This window comes from Motacilla alba, chromosome 26 (assembly GCF_015832195.1).
Source record: "Motacilla alba alba isolate MOTALB_02 chromosome 26, Motacilla_alba_V1.0_pri, whole genome shotgun sequence".
NCBI lineage: Eukaryota > Metazoa > Chordata > Aves > Passeriformes > Motacillidae > Motacilla > Motacilla alba.
This window is the reverse complement of record NC_052041.1, coordinates 4036499-4052231: the sequence shown is the minus strand read 5'-3', so window position 1 is coordinate 4052231 and position 15733 is coordinate 4036499. Positions and strand designations below refer to the sequence as shown.

Below are 15733 nucleotides of genomic sequence, written 5' to 3'. Positions count from 1 at the left end.
CCCGCGCGGTGATTTATTTCCCCGCCGAGATCAGAAAGAGACGAAGCTTCATGAAAGAGGGGGAAGTGTCATTACCACCCCAATTTAGAGGTGGAGAAACTTTGGCTGGGCTCTCACAAAGGAGTTAGCCAGCGGCAAGTCAGGATGTCCCAGTTTCCACAAGCCCTGCGCACCTGACGAGGCTCCTCCGAGCCCTTCCAGACCGGCTCGGGCTGCGGCAATTCCACCCGGGCAGCAGCCGGGGGAAAATTTATCCGAGCCAGACGCGAGGCACAGCGTCCCGCTGGTGTTTCTCGCCGCGCTGTCAGATTTTCCTGCCCGCCGAGGTGACTTCGGGGATGAGAATTGACACGGCAGCCCCAAAAACCCCCCACGTCTGCGGGCACCGGGCTGGATCGCTGCCGCCTGCGTGGTCCCGGGAGCTGTGGCTCGTTCTGGGGACCCCGAGGGGTGCGGGTGGCTGGCGTTGGTGCTGGGATCGGGGTGGGATTCGGCCAAGGGGCACAGGAGGTGCCAGGCTCCGTGACGAGCCCGTGGCGCTGCTGGGCGAGGCCGCGCAGGGCGGTGCTGGGCACGGGCGATGGTGCTGCTTTATGGAAGGCTTGCCCCATCCCTGGAAGTGTCCAAGGCCGGGTCGGGTGGGGTTTGTGATGCCTTTTTAGGGTTTTGGGTTTTATCTTTCCATACATTTATAATCCTGCGGGTCTTTAGTGTTTAACTCCAAACTCCACACACAGTGTGAGCTGCTGCTGTCCCATTCCGACACAACAATTCCTCTCCAGGCCTGGGATCAACAACACCTCCCTGCCTCAGGCCCCGAGAGACGGAAACAAAAGTTGGGGGAGCAAATTTGGGGTCAATGACTTCGTTACCTGAAACTGTAATTGGAAAATTAACCCCCAACATGCAAATGGCCCAAATTATAAAAGCGTGAAACCCCGTGTCCATTTTGGGTGGGCTCCATCTGCCCTAAATGTACCTTCAAGAAATAAATCTGCTTTTTATTTTATTAGTTTGATGTGGCCTGTGTTTTGGGTAGCCTGGATAAGGCGTCGCTTGGAGCAGCCGGGGATGGTGGAAATCGTCCCTGTCCGTGGCAGGAAAGGGATTTTTAAAGTCCCTGAGGTCCCCGTTGTCCCCACGCTGTCCTTCTGGTCCCTGCAGCTTTATCGTGGCCCGGTTGCTGTTTGGACTTTGTCCCCGCGGGGGGTGACAGTGCCCCCCTTGTCCCCTGCTCCCCCCCCCCCCCGCTCCCGCATCCCTCCCCAGGGCGGGAGAATTCCCGGGCAAAGTCCTCCTGGAAGGGGACAGCCCGGTCACCGGGGCTTTCCCGAGGTGGCATCGGCCACCGCGCCATGGCAACAGCCGGGGCGGCGCGGTGGCACCGGTGGGTGGCCGCAGTGTCCCCAAGGAGGGCAGGACACGGCGAGGTGGCACCGGCGGGTGGCCGCAGTGTCCCCAAGGAGGGCAGGACACAGCGAAGTGGCTCTGGCATGAGGAGCTGGCAGCTCCCCCGATGCCCCTCTATTTCAGACCCCCCAAATCCCCCTGCACTGACCCCCCCAGCCCCTCTCCTTCCCCAGATCCCCCAAACCCTGTCACTGACCCCCTAAAATTCCCCACTGATCCCCTAAAACCCCCCACTGATCCCCTAAAACCCCCCACTGACCCCAAAACTCTCTCACTGACCCCCAAGCACTCCACTGACCCCCCAAATCCTCTCACTGACCCCCAAACCCTCCACTGGCCCCCAAACCCTCCACTGACCCCCCAAATCTCACCGATCCCCCCAAACCCTCCCGTTCACCCCTTACCCAGGCCACGCCCACCATCACCACGCCCACCAAAAGCCCCGCCCACCAAAGCCCCGCCCCTCGGCGGCGGCGCGCCCCCCTGGCGCCCCCTGGCGGCGTTGCGGCGCTCTGCGGTGTCGCTGCTCCGGCGGGCCCGGCCCGGCCCCGATCGCTCCGGGCCCCACCGGGGACCCCCGGACCCGCCGGGCCGGGCAGGGGCAGGGCCGGGCCGGGGGCCCCGACGCGCTCCGGGCCCCGGGAAGGGCCGGGCCGAGCGTTCCGGGCCGCAGGTCCCGCACGGCGGAGCCGGGAGCGCCTCAGGTACCGAGCAGCGCCCGGAGCGGGGCCGCGGCATCGCCCCCGTCCCCCTCCCCTCGTGCCCTCCCCGGGCTGCCCCGGCCGCCCCTCGCAGCCCAATCCCCCCGAGCCCCCGGGACTCGCCCCTTGCTCAGGCCCCTCGCTCCCACGGGCTCTGCAGGCCCGTCCTCCTCCCTCCATCCCCTTCCTCATCCCTCCATCCCCCTCCTCATCCCTGCATCCCTGTCCTCATCCCTGCATCCCCCTCCTCATCCCTGCATCCCCCTCCTCATCCCTGCATCCCCTTCCTCATCCCTGCATCCCCCTCCTCATCCCTCCATCCCCTTCCCTGCATCCCCCTGCTCATCCCTGCATCCCCCTCCTCATCCCTCCATCCCCTTCCTCATCCCTGCATCCCCCTCCTCATCCCTCCATCCCTGTCCTCCTCCCTCCATCTCCCTCCTCATCCCTCCATCCCCTTCCTCATCCCTGCATCCCCCTCCTCATCCCTGCATCCCCCTCCTCATCCCTCCATCCCTGTCCTCCTCCCTTCATCCCCCTCCTCATCCCTCCATCCCTGTCCTCCTCCCACCATCCCTTTCCTGCTCCCTCCATCCCCTTCCTCCTCCTGCCATCCCCTTCCTCATCCCTCCATCCCCTTCTTTCTCCCTCCATCCCCTTCTTCCTCCCTCCATCCCCCTCCTCATGCCTCCATCCTCTCCCATGTCCCTGCAGCCCCTTCCACCTTCCCCCATCCTTTTCCCCATCCCTGCATCCCCTTCCCCATCCTCCCATCCCTTTCCTCCTCTCTCCATCCCCTTCTTCCCCCCTGCAGCCCCTCCTCAGTCCCCCACCCCTCTCCTCTTTCCTCTGTCCCCTTCTCCTGTCCCCCTCCTGCCCCCAGAGCTGTCCCCCGCTCCCTCCTCCTCCCGTCCCTGTCCCTGCCTGTCCTGGAGGGGTTGATGTGCGGCCAGGTGCTTTCCCACACGAGGTGTCCCTGTGCAGGGGGTGCCAGGGTGCCCCCCTGGCCCTTTGGGATTAGGGGATCCTGCTTCTCCAGCTCTGGGTTTAAGGAGGATGGGAACAGCCCGGGAATTCGGGACAGCCTGGTCCAGGCAGGGCTGAGGAGGATTTGGGGTTGGGACCCTGGGGGTCTGGATGGGGCTGGTGGCCTTAGGAGGGACCCAGTCCTGCTGTGGGGACCGTGCTGGGCTCTTGGGGTGGTTTTAGGGGCTCTGAACTGGCAAACAGGGGTGAGGTGAGCTGGAAGTGCAGAGCAGGAGCTGGGAGAGCGGGGAATCCAGGGGCTGTGTGGAAGGGGTGCTGCTGAGGCAGTGCTCAGGGGGCTCCTGGTGGGTTTCTAGTTTGTTTGCTCAGTTCTCAGGGTAAAAGCTGTCCTTGGCGAGCCACGGCGCTGCAGGCTGACCCCTCACACACGGAGAGGAGAGGGGTGAAGAAAGAGGGAAAGGGCAGAATGTCTTCTCCCAGTTCCTGAGGGAATTGCTGAGGTGGGAGCGGGAGAGCCCAGGCAGAGAGGAGCCAGCCCCTGGATCAGCTGGAGCAGGATCTGTGCTGAGTGAGAGGGGAATGAATCCCTGCTGGGCCCAGGAGGAGCAGGATCTGTGCTGTGAGGGGAATGAATCCCTGCTGAGCCCAGGAGGAGCAGGATCTGTGCTCTGAGGGGAATGAATCCCTGCTGGGCCCAGGAGGAGCAGGATCTGTGCTGTGAGGGGAATGAATCCCTGCTGAGCCCAGGAGGAGCAGGATCTGTGCTGTGAGGGGAATGAATCCCTGCTGGGCCCAGGAGGAGCAGGATCTGTGCTGTGAGGGGAATGAATCCCTGCTGGGCCCAGGAGGAGCAGGATCTGTGCTGTGAGGGGAATGAATCCCTGCTGGGCCCAGGAGGAGCAGGATCTGTGCTGAGTGAGAGGGGAATGAATCCCTGCTGGGCCCAGGAGGAGCAGGATCTGTGCTGTGAGGGGAATGAATCCCTGCTGGGCCCAGGAGGAGCAGGATCTGTGCTGAGTGAGAGGGGAATGAATCCCTGCTGGGCCCAGGAGGAGCAGGATCTGTGCTGAGTGAGAGGGGAATGAATCCCTGCTGGGCCCAGGAGGAGCAGGATCTGTGCTGTGAGGGGAATGAATCCCTGCTGGGCCCAGGAGGAGCAGGATCTGTGCTGTGAGGGGAATAAATCCCTGCTGGGCCCAGGAGGAGCAGGATCTGTGCTGTGAGGGGAATGAATCCCTGCTGGGCCCAGGAGGAGCAGCAGGCTGGCCGGGGCAGGCTCAGGGGTGCACGGGGAAGGGGTGGTGCCGCTCCAGGGCTGGCAGCTGTGTGCAGGAGGGCAGCTGGCACCGGCTCTGTTTGTTCTCAGCTTGCTAAGAGAGAAACTTTCCTCTCCTGGGCGCTTGGCAGGGCCGGGGCACGGTGGGGAATTCTCCGAGGGCCGAAGGGAAGGCGCAGGGCTGCAGTGGGAGGTGATTTATGGAGCTGTTTTGATGTAGAAATGGAGTGGGACCCTTGGGCAGCCCCGGTGGGGCTCTTCCCCCTCCCTCCACGCTGGAATGGGCCCAGGGCAGCTCTGCCACTCTGTGATCCCTGGTTTCCTTGGGAGCAGGGGGAGGCAGAGTCTGGCAGAGAGGGAGACTTGCAGTGGGAAGAAGGTCCCAAATAAAGAGGTTTCCAGTGAAAGAGGCTCCCAATGGAAGAGGTTTCCAATGGAAAGATGTTCCAATGGAAAGAGGGTCCCAGTGGAAGAGGTTTCCAAAGGAAAGAGGGTCCCAGTGGAAGAGGTTTCCAATGAAAGAGGTTTCCAATGGAAAGAGGTTCCCAGTGGAAGAGGTTTCCAACAGAAAGAAGTTCCAATGGAAGGAGGTCCCAAACAGAAGGAGGTTTCCAATGGAAGGTTTCCAATGGAAAGAGGGTCCCAGTGGAAAGAGGATCCCAAATGGAAAGAGGTTTCCAGCAGAAAGAGGTTCCTAAATGGAAGAGGATTCCAATGGAAAAAAAGTTTCCAATGGGAAGAGGTTTCCAAGGAAAGAGGTTTCCAGTAAAAGAGGCTCCCAATGGAAAAAGGGTCCCAGTGGAAGGAGGGAAGGAGGTCCCAAATAGAAAGAGGGTCCCAAATAGAAGGAGGTTCCCAATGGAAAGAGGTTCCCAGTGGAAGGAGGTCCCAGTTGGAAAGAGGGTCCCAGATGGAAGGAGGTTTCCAGTGGAAGGAGGTTTCCAGTGGGAAGAGGCTCCCAAATTGCCATTTCCTGCCCTGGTGCCGGGCTGGGGATCCTGGTGGATCAGGTGGAGACACCGAGCTGCTCTCAGGGCACACCTGGCATCACCCCCTGTCACCTGGCCAAGCTCCCATCAGGGACAGCAGAATTTCCCATTTCTTACTACAATTAAAAGAAAACCCAGGAGTGTTCCTCACTGCCTCCTCCCTGCCTGATCCTTGCCCTGACTGGGTCAGATATCAGAGTTTTTGTGTTTTCTGGATCAGATATCAGAGTTTTTGTGTTTTCTGGATCAGATATCAGTGTTTTTGTGTTTTCTGGATCAGATATCAGTGTTTTTGTGTTTTCTGGATCAGATATCAGAGTTTTTGTGTTTTCTGGATCAGATATCAGAGTTTTTGTGTTTTCTGGATCAGATATCAGAGTTTTTGTGTTTTCTGGATCAGATATCAGAGTTTTTGTGTTTTCTGGCCTTTTTTTTTTGCTTCTCCCACTCCAAGGCAGAGCAGTGCTGGTTCTCTGACCCTGAAGGACCTTCCCTGCAGTGAAGGCACCTTCACACTCCTCAGCAGCAGCTGCTGCCTCACCACCCCTGGCTGCTCAGTTTTATTTTCTTCACCTTCTTCACCCCACTCCTCTGTAGGATCCCCAAGCCAGGAAATAAAATATCTCTTATTTAATTTTTTTAAAAATTATTTTAGCTGTGTATTTTTCATTGCGCAGAGTTTTCTGTGTTGATGTAAATGTAATTAATTAAACACAAAATGCACCTGCCTTCCTTGGGTTGTCTGAAGGGAAGTTCAGTCACTCTCCCACTCCCTGCTTTTTCATTTGCTCTGCTTTTATCACTGTTTAATTGTGTTCTCCTTGCCAGGTGGAAGATGGGAGTGTTCCCCTCCTGTTTTAGGTGAAACCTGCTTGCCATGAAGTCCCGAGGGAGATAGAGGGACTGCAGTGGGAATTCCTTCTCACTCCTCCACAACAAATCCAACAACTGCCTAATGGTAAAAAAAAAAATGGTTTTAATTAACATTTGTGACATTAATCAAGGAGCAGAGCAAAGAGTTGGAGCTCCAGACCCACTGGGATGGGAAGGGCACAGCTGGAGATGCTGGGAGAGGGGGATTTGGGATCTGACCGTGCCACCCTTTGTGTCCTGTCCCCAGGGATTGCCCCTCTGCCTGGCGTCATGGGGAGCTGCTGCAGCTGTCTGTGCCCAGACAGCATCCCGGACAACCATCCCACCAAATTCAAGGTCAGTTTTTATCCTTCCAAGCCCATCAGAGGGTCTGGGACAGCTCTGACTGCACGAGGGGAGAGCAAACTCCTGCCCCTGCGCACAGACATCCCTCCAGAGGATTTGCAAATTCATCACTACTGCTTGGGTTTTTTATTTTCTGTTTTTTTTTTTCCCTTTCCTTAAGAAACTCCTGCTGAAAATGTGTTTGTATTTGCTGCTAAATTGCCTCTGCTTGGGAAGTGCAAGGAAGAAATGGAGAGAAACAGGAGTGTGCCTCCTGTTGGCAGAGTGACAGAACCGCCCTTTGTCCCCCTCCAAAGGGAAGAAGAAGGGAGTTCCTCTCATCCATTCGGTGAAAAGCCACCTCACAGGACCTCGGGGACTTCACCTCAAACTTAAGGGTAGCTAATAGGACAGGAGCCAAAAAGTCCCACCTGGGCAATTTAGCAGAAAAAGAAGAGAACAAAGAAAGGAATGGCTTTTGTGAGGTGTTTCACCAGGAGCGAGATCTCTCGCACCTGGCTCGGTGTTTCCTGTTTGTTATTTTGCCTTTTGTTAAACCTTTTCGTTTCCAGCACTGCAGCAGAAGCCATCCTGCTGATCTTTGTGCCTCCAAAGGTGGCTGAGCTCTCTCGGGTGTGTGATATTCTTTCCAGAGCTTGTTAAACCTGGCTCGGAAAAGCAAACGTAACAACAATCTGCATTTTTCACATATAACACCCCAAACTCTAGAGGTTTGACCCCTGCGATGTGCCCCGTGTCCCCTGCAGGTGACCAACGTGGACGACGAGGGCCGCGAGCTGGGCTCGGGGGTGATGGAGCTGACGCAGCGGGAGCTGGTGCTGCACACGCGCAAGCGCGACGCCGTGCGGTGGCCGTACCTGAGCCTGCGGCGCTACGGCTTCGACGCCAACCTCTTCTCCTTCGAGAGCGGCCGCCGCTGCCACACCGGCCAGGGTCAGTGCCACAACAGCCAGGGGCAGTGCCACACCCGCCAGGGACAGTGCCACACCCGCCAGGGGCAGTGCCACACCGGCCAGGGTCAGTGCCAGGGCTGGGACAGGGCTGGGACAGTGCCACACCGGCCAGGGGCAGTGCCAGGGCTGGGACAGGGACAGGGCTGGGACAGGGGCAGGGCTGGGACAGTGCCACACCGGCCAGGGACAGTGCCACAACAGCCAGGGATAGTGCCACACCTGCCAGGGACAGTGCCAGGGCTGGGACAGGGACAGGGCTGGGACAGGGGCAGGGCTGGGACAGTGCCACACCGACCAGGGACAGTGCCACAACAGCCAGGGACAGTGCCAGGGCTGGGACAGGGACAGTGCCACACCAGCCAGGGGCAGTGCCACACCGGCCAGGGGCAGTGCCAGGGCTGGGACAGGGCAAGGGCAGTGCCTGAGGGGTTCCCTGGGGGCTCCCTGGGGCAGGGTCAGTCCCTGGGGGCTCCCTGGGGCAGGGTCAGTCCCTGAGGGGGCTCTTTGGGGGCAGGGTCAGTCCCTGGGGCACGGTCAGTCCCTGGGGGGGCTCTTTGGGGGCAGGGTCAGTCCCTGGGGCAGGATCAGTCCCTGGGGCAGGATCAGTCCCTGGGGGCTCCCTGGGGCAGGGTCAGTCCCTGAGGGGGCTCTTTGGGGGCAGGGTCAGTCCCTGGGGGCAGGGTCAGTCCCTGGGGCAGGGTCAGTCCCTGGGGGCTCCCTGGGAGCAGCAATGCTGAGATTTGTCTCCCCTCGATGCCCAGAGAGGGTGCCTAGAACAGAGGCTGGACGGAGTTAAAGGAATAAAACAGGGATTCATTAAAATACAGTGACAGTGACCCCTATTTATTAAAATACAGTGACAGTGACCCCTATTTATTAAAATACAGTGACAAAGCTGCTGGGGAAGGGCTGTCCCTGTCCCCTCACCTTGCCCCACCTGCCCAAGGTAGCCCTTCAAGGATGCACCTTGGGCAGTGCAAGAGCCTGGCCGTGGCTCCACCCAAGGTGGACGCCTGGTCACGAGTTTTCACTCTTTGATCAGCTTTGCTCCATTTCCAAACTGGGGTTCATTGTCCAGTTCCAGCTCCAGGTTCTGCAGTCCCATCCTCCCAGTTCGGTTCTGCTCAGAGCTCTGATTTTGGAACTTTGTGACGGGGGGAAGGAATCCCACGTTTCCCTGATGCTGTGAGCGTGGAGAGGGGAGTGACTCACGCAGGGGCTGGTGCCGAGTCCCAGCAGCACTGGGAATGGTCTGGGAATGGAGGAACCACAGCTTTGCAGTGCTGCCTCTTGGTTCCTTCACCAGTCTGGCTCTGTTGCTTTTTAGAAGAGCTGAACATTTCCTTGGCATCTGCATCCCCTGGGAGAAAAGAAAAAGTTGTTTCCTCGTTCTGGTAATGTGTTTGTAAGCTCCAAAAGGACTCCCGTGAGTGCTCAGGGTCTGTGTGAACCTGCACTGGCATCTGCTGCTCTTCAGTGTTTATTTCAGAGGGGTTTTCCTCTCCCACGGGGAATTTGTCCTTTGCTTTCTGTTTTTTGCCTTTTGCAGGGTGAACATTCAATCCGGGGATGAAAGTTCTGCCCTCTGCGTGGTTTGGTTCTGTTCAGGTGCAGGCAGGGGGGATGAAGCAGAGCTCTCACATCCTGCAGAGTTTTTATCAGGCACTCTTTAGGCAGAAATGAGAGGGGTGATGTGTTTTGTTTTCTCCCTTCCCTGTAGGATTTCATCCTGCTTGTTAATTTTACCTGGAGCCCCCCTCAGCTGGTGCTGCTCCCCAGCTGATGCAGGGCAGATCCAGCCGGGTTGTTTTGGCCAGGAGGTGGAAAATGAGGATCTTTGGGAGCAGCCCTTGTTGCCAGGCTGTTCCTGTTGCCATGGCTGTGGTGTGTGCGTGTGTGCCAGCCCGGGATTGGCTCCCGGGCTGCTCCTTTGGGGACAGACTCCTCAATCCCAGAGCTTTTTAAAAACGTGACGTTCCCATCCCATCCCTCCCTCCCGTGCCCAGCCCAGCTTTGGGGAGTCACTGCCTGGATTCTCCCCTGGAGAAGGATGGAGGGGGTGCCAGGGGGGTTCGGACAGGAGGGGTGAGCAGCTCGCCTGGCCCCCCACACCCGTGTGGGGTGAGCTGGCACAGCTCTGAGGGGGTTTAAAGCCAGGCTGGGGGCAGCTCAGGGCAGCCTGGGCTTGTGGCAGGTTGGGAGCGGAACTGGATCATCTTAAAGGCCTCTCTCTACCATCCTGTATTCCATGATTTCTGTCATTTTCACCCCAACCATTCTGTATCCCATGTTTTCTGCTGTTATTTCCAGCCCAACCATTCTGTATCCCATGATTTCTGCTATTTCCAGCCCAACCATTCTGTATTCCATGATTTCTGCTATTTCCAACCCCAACCATTCTGTATTCCATGATTTCTGCTGTCATTTCCATCCCCAACCATTCTGTATTCCATGATTTCTGCTGTCATTTCCACCCCCAACCATTCTGTATTCCATGATTTCTGCTGTCATTTCCACCCCCAACCATTCTGTATTCCATGATTTCTGCTATTTCCAACCCCAACCATTCTGCATTCCATGATTTCTGTCATTTCCAGCCCAAACCATTCTGTATCCCATGATTTCTGCTGCTATTCCACCCCCAACCATTCTGTATTCCGTGATTTCTGTTCTTTTCATCCCAAACCATTCTGTATTCCATGATTTCTGCTATTTCCATCCCAACCATTCTGTATTCCGTGATTTCTGTTCTTTTCATCCCAAACCATTCTGTATTCCATGATTTCTGCTGCTATTTCCTGAACAATCCACAGGGCTCTTGGTTGTTTTCCTGTGGTTTGACGGTGTTGAGCTACAGCAGAATAAACCAGAATTCATTCAGACATGGCAACCACACGTATTTTATAAAGCAGGATCCCTTCCTTGCTGTCCTGACCCTCCTCTCTGTCCCTGGCAGGGATTTTTGCCTTCAAGTGCTCCCGAGCAGAGGAGATCTTCAACCTGCTGCAGGACCTGATGCAGTGCAACAGCATCAACGTGGTGGAGGAGCCCGTGGTGGTCACCAGGAACAGCCACCCCTCGGACAGGGAGCTGGCCCCCAGCCCCCAGGGCCCCACCAGTAAGGGGACAGCACGGGGACACAGGGCTGGGCAGTGTCTTGGTTTGAAAAGTCTGCTGAGGAAGGCAGGAGCCTCCCTTGGAATGGAGAATGTAAACCCCCTGCCTCCTAATTACTGTGATTTTGAAATTAAGGGGCTCTTGGGGGGAGATGTGGGAGCAGGAACAACAGTTCTTTATGAGGGAGAAAATAAAAATAATATGAAAATGCAGTGATGCAAAGCAGCCCTGAGAGAGTCAGAGGATGGCCTGACACCCTGTGGTCAGGGTGGTGGCAGCAGTGCCATTCAGGGGTGGCTGCAGCCCTCCTGCAGGGCCAGCTGTGGTTCTGGAGGAGCTTTGGAATGGCTCAGTTCCTGCCTCCATGAGGAATTCCTTGGATGTAAAGGAGGGCCTGGCCCTAGTGTGTGTGTTCCAGCACTGGCATGGCCCCTGGACAGGCTGCTTTTACCTTCCAGGGTGCCCACAAGAGCCCAGCTCACTCTGAAAGTGTAATAATTGTATTTTGTACAATTTAATGCTCCTCTGCCTTGATTCTCTCTCAGGTCTGGGCTACACTGGACTTCCCAATGGATTTCACAGCTTCCCTGGAGACTCCCTGTCCTACTCTGCAGCCCAGCACCCCTCAGTGAGCAGCCTGAGACATTCCTCTGTGGGGGAAGACTCTACCCACCCCCTCCTGGGGCCCGAGGAGCAGGTAAACCCATCCCAAACTCTGCTGGGGGCAGCTCTGGGTTTCCCTCACTCAAAGCTCAGGGGATCCTCACACCTTGTCACTCTTTTTGTTCTCTTTAATTCATTTCACTCCTGGAGGCTCCTGCTCTTTGATACTTCACTAGAACTGGTGTTCTGTCAAAAAAAATCTGACTTCTGTCCTCAACCCACTGGTGTTTGGGTGGCAGTGACCTGCCAGCTGTCACACAGCCCCTAAATTCTGACCCGTTTTGGTTTTGGTTTTGAGGTTCAGCTCTTTGCTCACAGTTGTAGAATTTTTAGGTTTTTCCTACAACAGCCCAGCTGGTCTGAGCCACCCCCAGGGAGGCCTGGGCAGGTGGGAGGGTTGTGGGATCAGCTGTGAGCCACTGGAGGACACAGTTTGTGAGACGTGAGCGTGACACAGACCCCCAGAATCGCTGAGGCTGGAGAAGATTAAATCCCACCTGTGCCCCGTCCCCACCCCGAGCACTGAGTGCCACATCCAGGTGACGCCTGCAGGGATGGGCACTCCAAACCTGCCTGGGCGGCCCCTTCCAAAGCCTGAGCACCCATTCCATGAGGGAATTCCTGCAGATGTCCATCCACGAGGACACCCAGTGTGTATCCGCAGCTGCACTCTCGTCGTCTCTCTCCCAGCCCACAAAACCCAAACCAACTTCTCCATTTTGCCTCCCAAAACCTTCCCAACTTCCACAATCCTTTTCTCCTCATCACCCACTGACGAATTCCCCTCTCCTGGTGCTTCGCTCTGGTCTGTGCTGTCTCCTCCTTTCACTGTCCCTCTGCTTCTCTCCTTGCAGTCCCACACCTACGTCAACACGGCCACCGGGGAGCCGGAGCCGAGGGGCCGCCACTGTATGCACTCCTTGCCTGAAGCCCACCCTCCTTTCCCCCCTAGGAACCACAGCTGCTCCCTGGAAGACCGAAACCCCCAGGTCTTCCTGCAGCCAGGGGAGGTGAAATTCGTGCTGGCTCCCACCTCCGGCTACCGCCGGCTGTGCCGGCACCCCCGGGAATGCCGGCCTCACCTCTGCCCCGCCAACAACAACAACAACGAGTGCCAGGAGGGGTGCCCGTCCCCACAGTGCGTCTACGAGAACCTCAACGGGCTGGTGGCCCCCAGCGCCTCGTCCCTGTGCCGGCCTGGCCGCTCCAAGGCCTCCCGGGAGGACGGGAGCTGCTCCCAGCGCCGCTCGGCGCTGCTGCACTACGAGAACCTGCCGGCGCTGCCGCCGCTCTGGGAGCTGCAGCCGGCCCGGCACGGGGACGAGGACGCTGGCACGGCGCCCACGCCGTCCCCAAACGGCTTCTCCGAGGCGGGCGAGGAGGAGCCCCTGCAGAGTTCCGTGCGCTCGGAGCCGCGCCGCGCTTTCCTGCCCAGGCCCCGGCGCAGCCGCCTGCCCAACGTCTTCAGCTTCGACTTCCCCCGGCCCTGCCCGGAGCCTCCACGGCAGCTCAACTACATCCAGGTGGAGCTGGAGCCTGAGCCCTGCAAGGGACAGCAGGACGCGAGGGTGGCACCCCCTGCCAGCCCCGGTGCCCGCCGCACCGACTCGTACGCCGTGATCGACCTCAAGAAGACGGCGGCCATGTCCAGCCTGCAGCGGGCCCTGCCCAGGGACAATGGCACCTCGAGGAAAACTCGGCACAACAGCACTGACCTGCCCCTGTGAGGGCCCCAAGTGCCAGCCCCGTTGTCGTGGCTTTGGTGGCTGCCCCTCGCCGTGTCCTGCCCCCCTGAGCGTGGCTCCCACGCGCCATCGCCCTCCCTGTTCGCCATGCCCCTGCAGGGCCCGGCCTGGCTCCTGCAGCTGCTGCTGTCGAGGCTCGTCTGTCCGTCCGTCTGTCCGTCCTCCCCTCTCCGTGTTGCTCGTTTTTCAAGCCTTGTGGGATGTTTGGTGACTCTTGAGGGTTGAGTTGCGGGCGGGAGGGAGGTGGCACGGCCTGGGGCGGGGCAGGGCAGAGCCAGCTGGGCAGTGCCTGGGGCAGAGCTCCCTAAACGGAGCTGCTCCGGGAGCTCTGTGCAGATGGAGCCCGTTGCCCGTGGGTTCCACACCTCCAGGAGAGCTCTGTGGTGAGGCCACTCCAGAGCTGGGGTTTGCCTTGTGGTGCCGGTGGTGCCTGGCGAGGCGGGAGCTCGCGCCGTGGCCTTTCCCCCCTCGGCTCACTGTTTGTTCCTGAAGCTTTTTATCCTTCTGTCCCTGTCTCAGATCCAGTTTCAATTGGGCAGCTGCAATGAAGCCAGGAGGACACAGAGCCATGGGCACACACTGTGATCACAGAAACCTGATTGCCTAAATCCTTAAATTCCCTCCCCTGCTTTAGAAGAGGAGGGAAAGGCCACAACCATGAGGGAGAGTGGAAGTTTGGTCTAGAAAACTTCACTTGTGCCATACCCTGCTTTGGTTTTTTTTTTTTTTGTTTTTTATGAAGGTTCTATTTGGCAGCTGCTGAGAAGTGCTGTGGGTTTATTTATTTGTTTACTTATTTATTTATGAACTGCTCCTTTGCATCCCAGTTTGCTGCCAAACCGGTGCCAGTCTGCAGCCTGCGCTCGCCGGGGCTCGCTCCTGCCTGGGGGGACAGGTCCCCAAACAGCTTGGTGGCTTTGCTGAGCCACCAGCTGGGGGGAAAAAACACTGTGGAGAGGAGCAGCTGGGAATGAAGAATGGATGAACTGGGGGCTGACTGCACGGGTGGGTGGGAAATGGAATGGGAGCCGTGGGAGTGGGAGCGGAGCCGCCGGGCAGCCGAGCTTGGAGCGGCATCAAAGCCGCTGCTACGCCCACGTGCCTGCCTGGGGCTGGCGGCAGCCTCGGCGCGGTGTCAGGAGTGAATGTGCAGTTTGTTCCCTCAACTACAGCCCTGGAAGGACTCAAATTCCGGGTACATTCGTGGCCTTTTGCTGTGGATTTTTGTCTCGATGCCGGGGCGGCGCTGAGCTGCCCCGGGATGTCCCCTCGTCCCTCCCCGTGGGACACGCGGCACCTCAGCCTTTCCCTGGAGTTCTGTGCCTGTTCCGATGGAGAGCAGTGCTCTGGGGTGCTCTGGGGTGTTCTGGGATTCTCTGGGATTCTCTGGGATGCTCTGGGGTGCTCTGGGGTGCTCTGGGATTCTCTGGGATGTTCTGGGGTGCTCTGGGATGCTCTGGGATCCTCTGGGGTGTTCTGGGATTCTCTGGGATTTTCTGGGGTGCTCTGGGATTCTCTGGGGTGCTCTGGGGTCCTCTGGGATCCTCTGGGGTGCTCTGGGATGCTCTGGGGTGCTCTGGGATGCTCTGGGGTGCCCTGGATCCCCACCTCCCTGCTGCCTGTGTCCGTGTTCCTCCTGGGACAGGAGCTGGCTGCAGTTCCAAGCCTCGTGTCCCCCTGTCCTTCGATGTTTCCCAGTTAACACCTGTGGAAGAGGAGAGAGCCCCATCCCCCAGCTCCAAGGGCCGGCAGCTCGAGCTGCAGGTTTTGGGAGTTCAGCCTTTTTTTGGTTTTTGGTGCTGTCGTGTCCTGTTGAGCCGTGACCCCGTTGGGAGCAAGGCCACGTGTCCCAAGTCTGAGTGGTGCCATGTTTGTGTCGCAGAGCGTGGAGTTCTTGGCTTGCTGTTGCACTATAAATTCCAAGTGTGCCACATGTTCATCCACTGGTTTTCCTCTTTGTTTTGGAAGTCCTTGTGCTTGTCTTCCATTCTTTTGTCCGTCCCTTGTGTCACCTGTAACTGAAAGGAGACCCAAGTAATATATTTTTATATGTATAACAAATGACTTTATTTGAAGGACAAAATAAAAACAACCCCCGCCCCAAGTAATGTATCCCCCTAAATCCAGCTTTCATTTAGGGAAGTGAGAGAAGAAATTGTTTATATCTATCTATCTATCTATCTATAAATATATAAAAGTTAACTGCGTTAAGCTTTAAATAAAGTATTTAAATAAAGAGTTTCTGAGCTGTCAGTGTCACCCTCTGGGACAGCGGAAAGGGAGAAGAGGATGAAATGTTTCCCATTTCCAGGGAGGAGGAGGTGAGGGCCCTTTCCAGGCGGGTTCAGTTCCAGGGAAGGTGCTGGGGTGGGCTCTTCGTGCCCTGGGTGGCAGCAGCTCGGGGCTGGGGCTGTCCTTGGGTGCTGCCCAGAGCCACCAGCACGGCCACGTGTCCCTGAGGGTGGCACGGAAGGCTCCGGGAGCTCCTGGGATCAGGGAATTCCGCTGCAGTTCTGGTTTTTGGCTTCTTTCTTCTGCCTCTGCCGGGGTCGGGGTTGAAGGCACGTGAGATGATGGTTCGTGTCCGGGTCAAACGCGGTGCTCTCCTGGGGGTCAGGGTCTGTCAGCACAGCAAATCCAAAATTCTCAGCATCCAAAACTCCAGCTCTGGGGT

General features: G+C 57.9%; 1 protein-coding gene across 3 annotated transcripts; it reads left to right on the top strand.

The window, feature by feature from the left end:
* The first annotated feature begins 1919 nt into the window (after positions 1 to 1919).
* On the top strand, positions 1920 to 14529 carry FRS3 (fibroblast growth factor receptor substrate 3). Of its 3 annotated transcripts, XM_038162741.1 has the most exons (7): positions 1920 to 2114; positions 6192 to 6321; positions 6484 to 6572; positions 7328 to 7514; positions 10491 to 10652; positions 11197 to 11348; positions 12169 to 14528. In XM_038162741.1, exons 3-7 carry the CDS (start codon positions 6507 to 6509, stop codon positions 13039 to 13041), a joined length of 1440 nt encoding a protein of 479 aa, XP_038018669.1. In that variant the 5' UTR covers positions 1920 to 2114; positions 6192 to 6321; positions 6484 to 6506; the 3' UTR covers positions 13042 to 14528. The 3 variants fall into 3 exon arrangements, with proteins under 3 accessions (XP_038018669.1, XP_038018670.1, XP_038018668.1); XM_038162742.1 differs by lacking the exons at positions 1920 to 2114; positions 6192 to 6321; positions 6484 to 6572 and adding an exon at positions 6633 to 7193 and having other exon boundaries at positions 12267 to 12996; XM_038162740.1 differs by lacking the exons at positions 1920 to 2114; positions 6192 to 6321; positions 6484 to 6572 and adding an exon at positions 6635 to 7193 and having other exon boundaries at positions 12169 to 14529.
* Positions 14530 to 15733: the final 1204 nt, after the last annotated feature.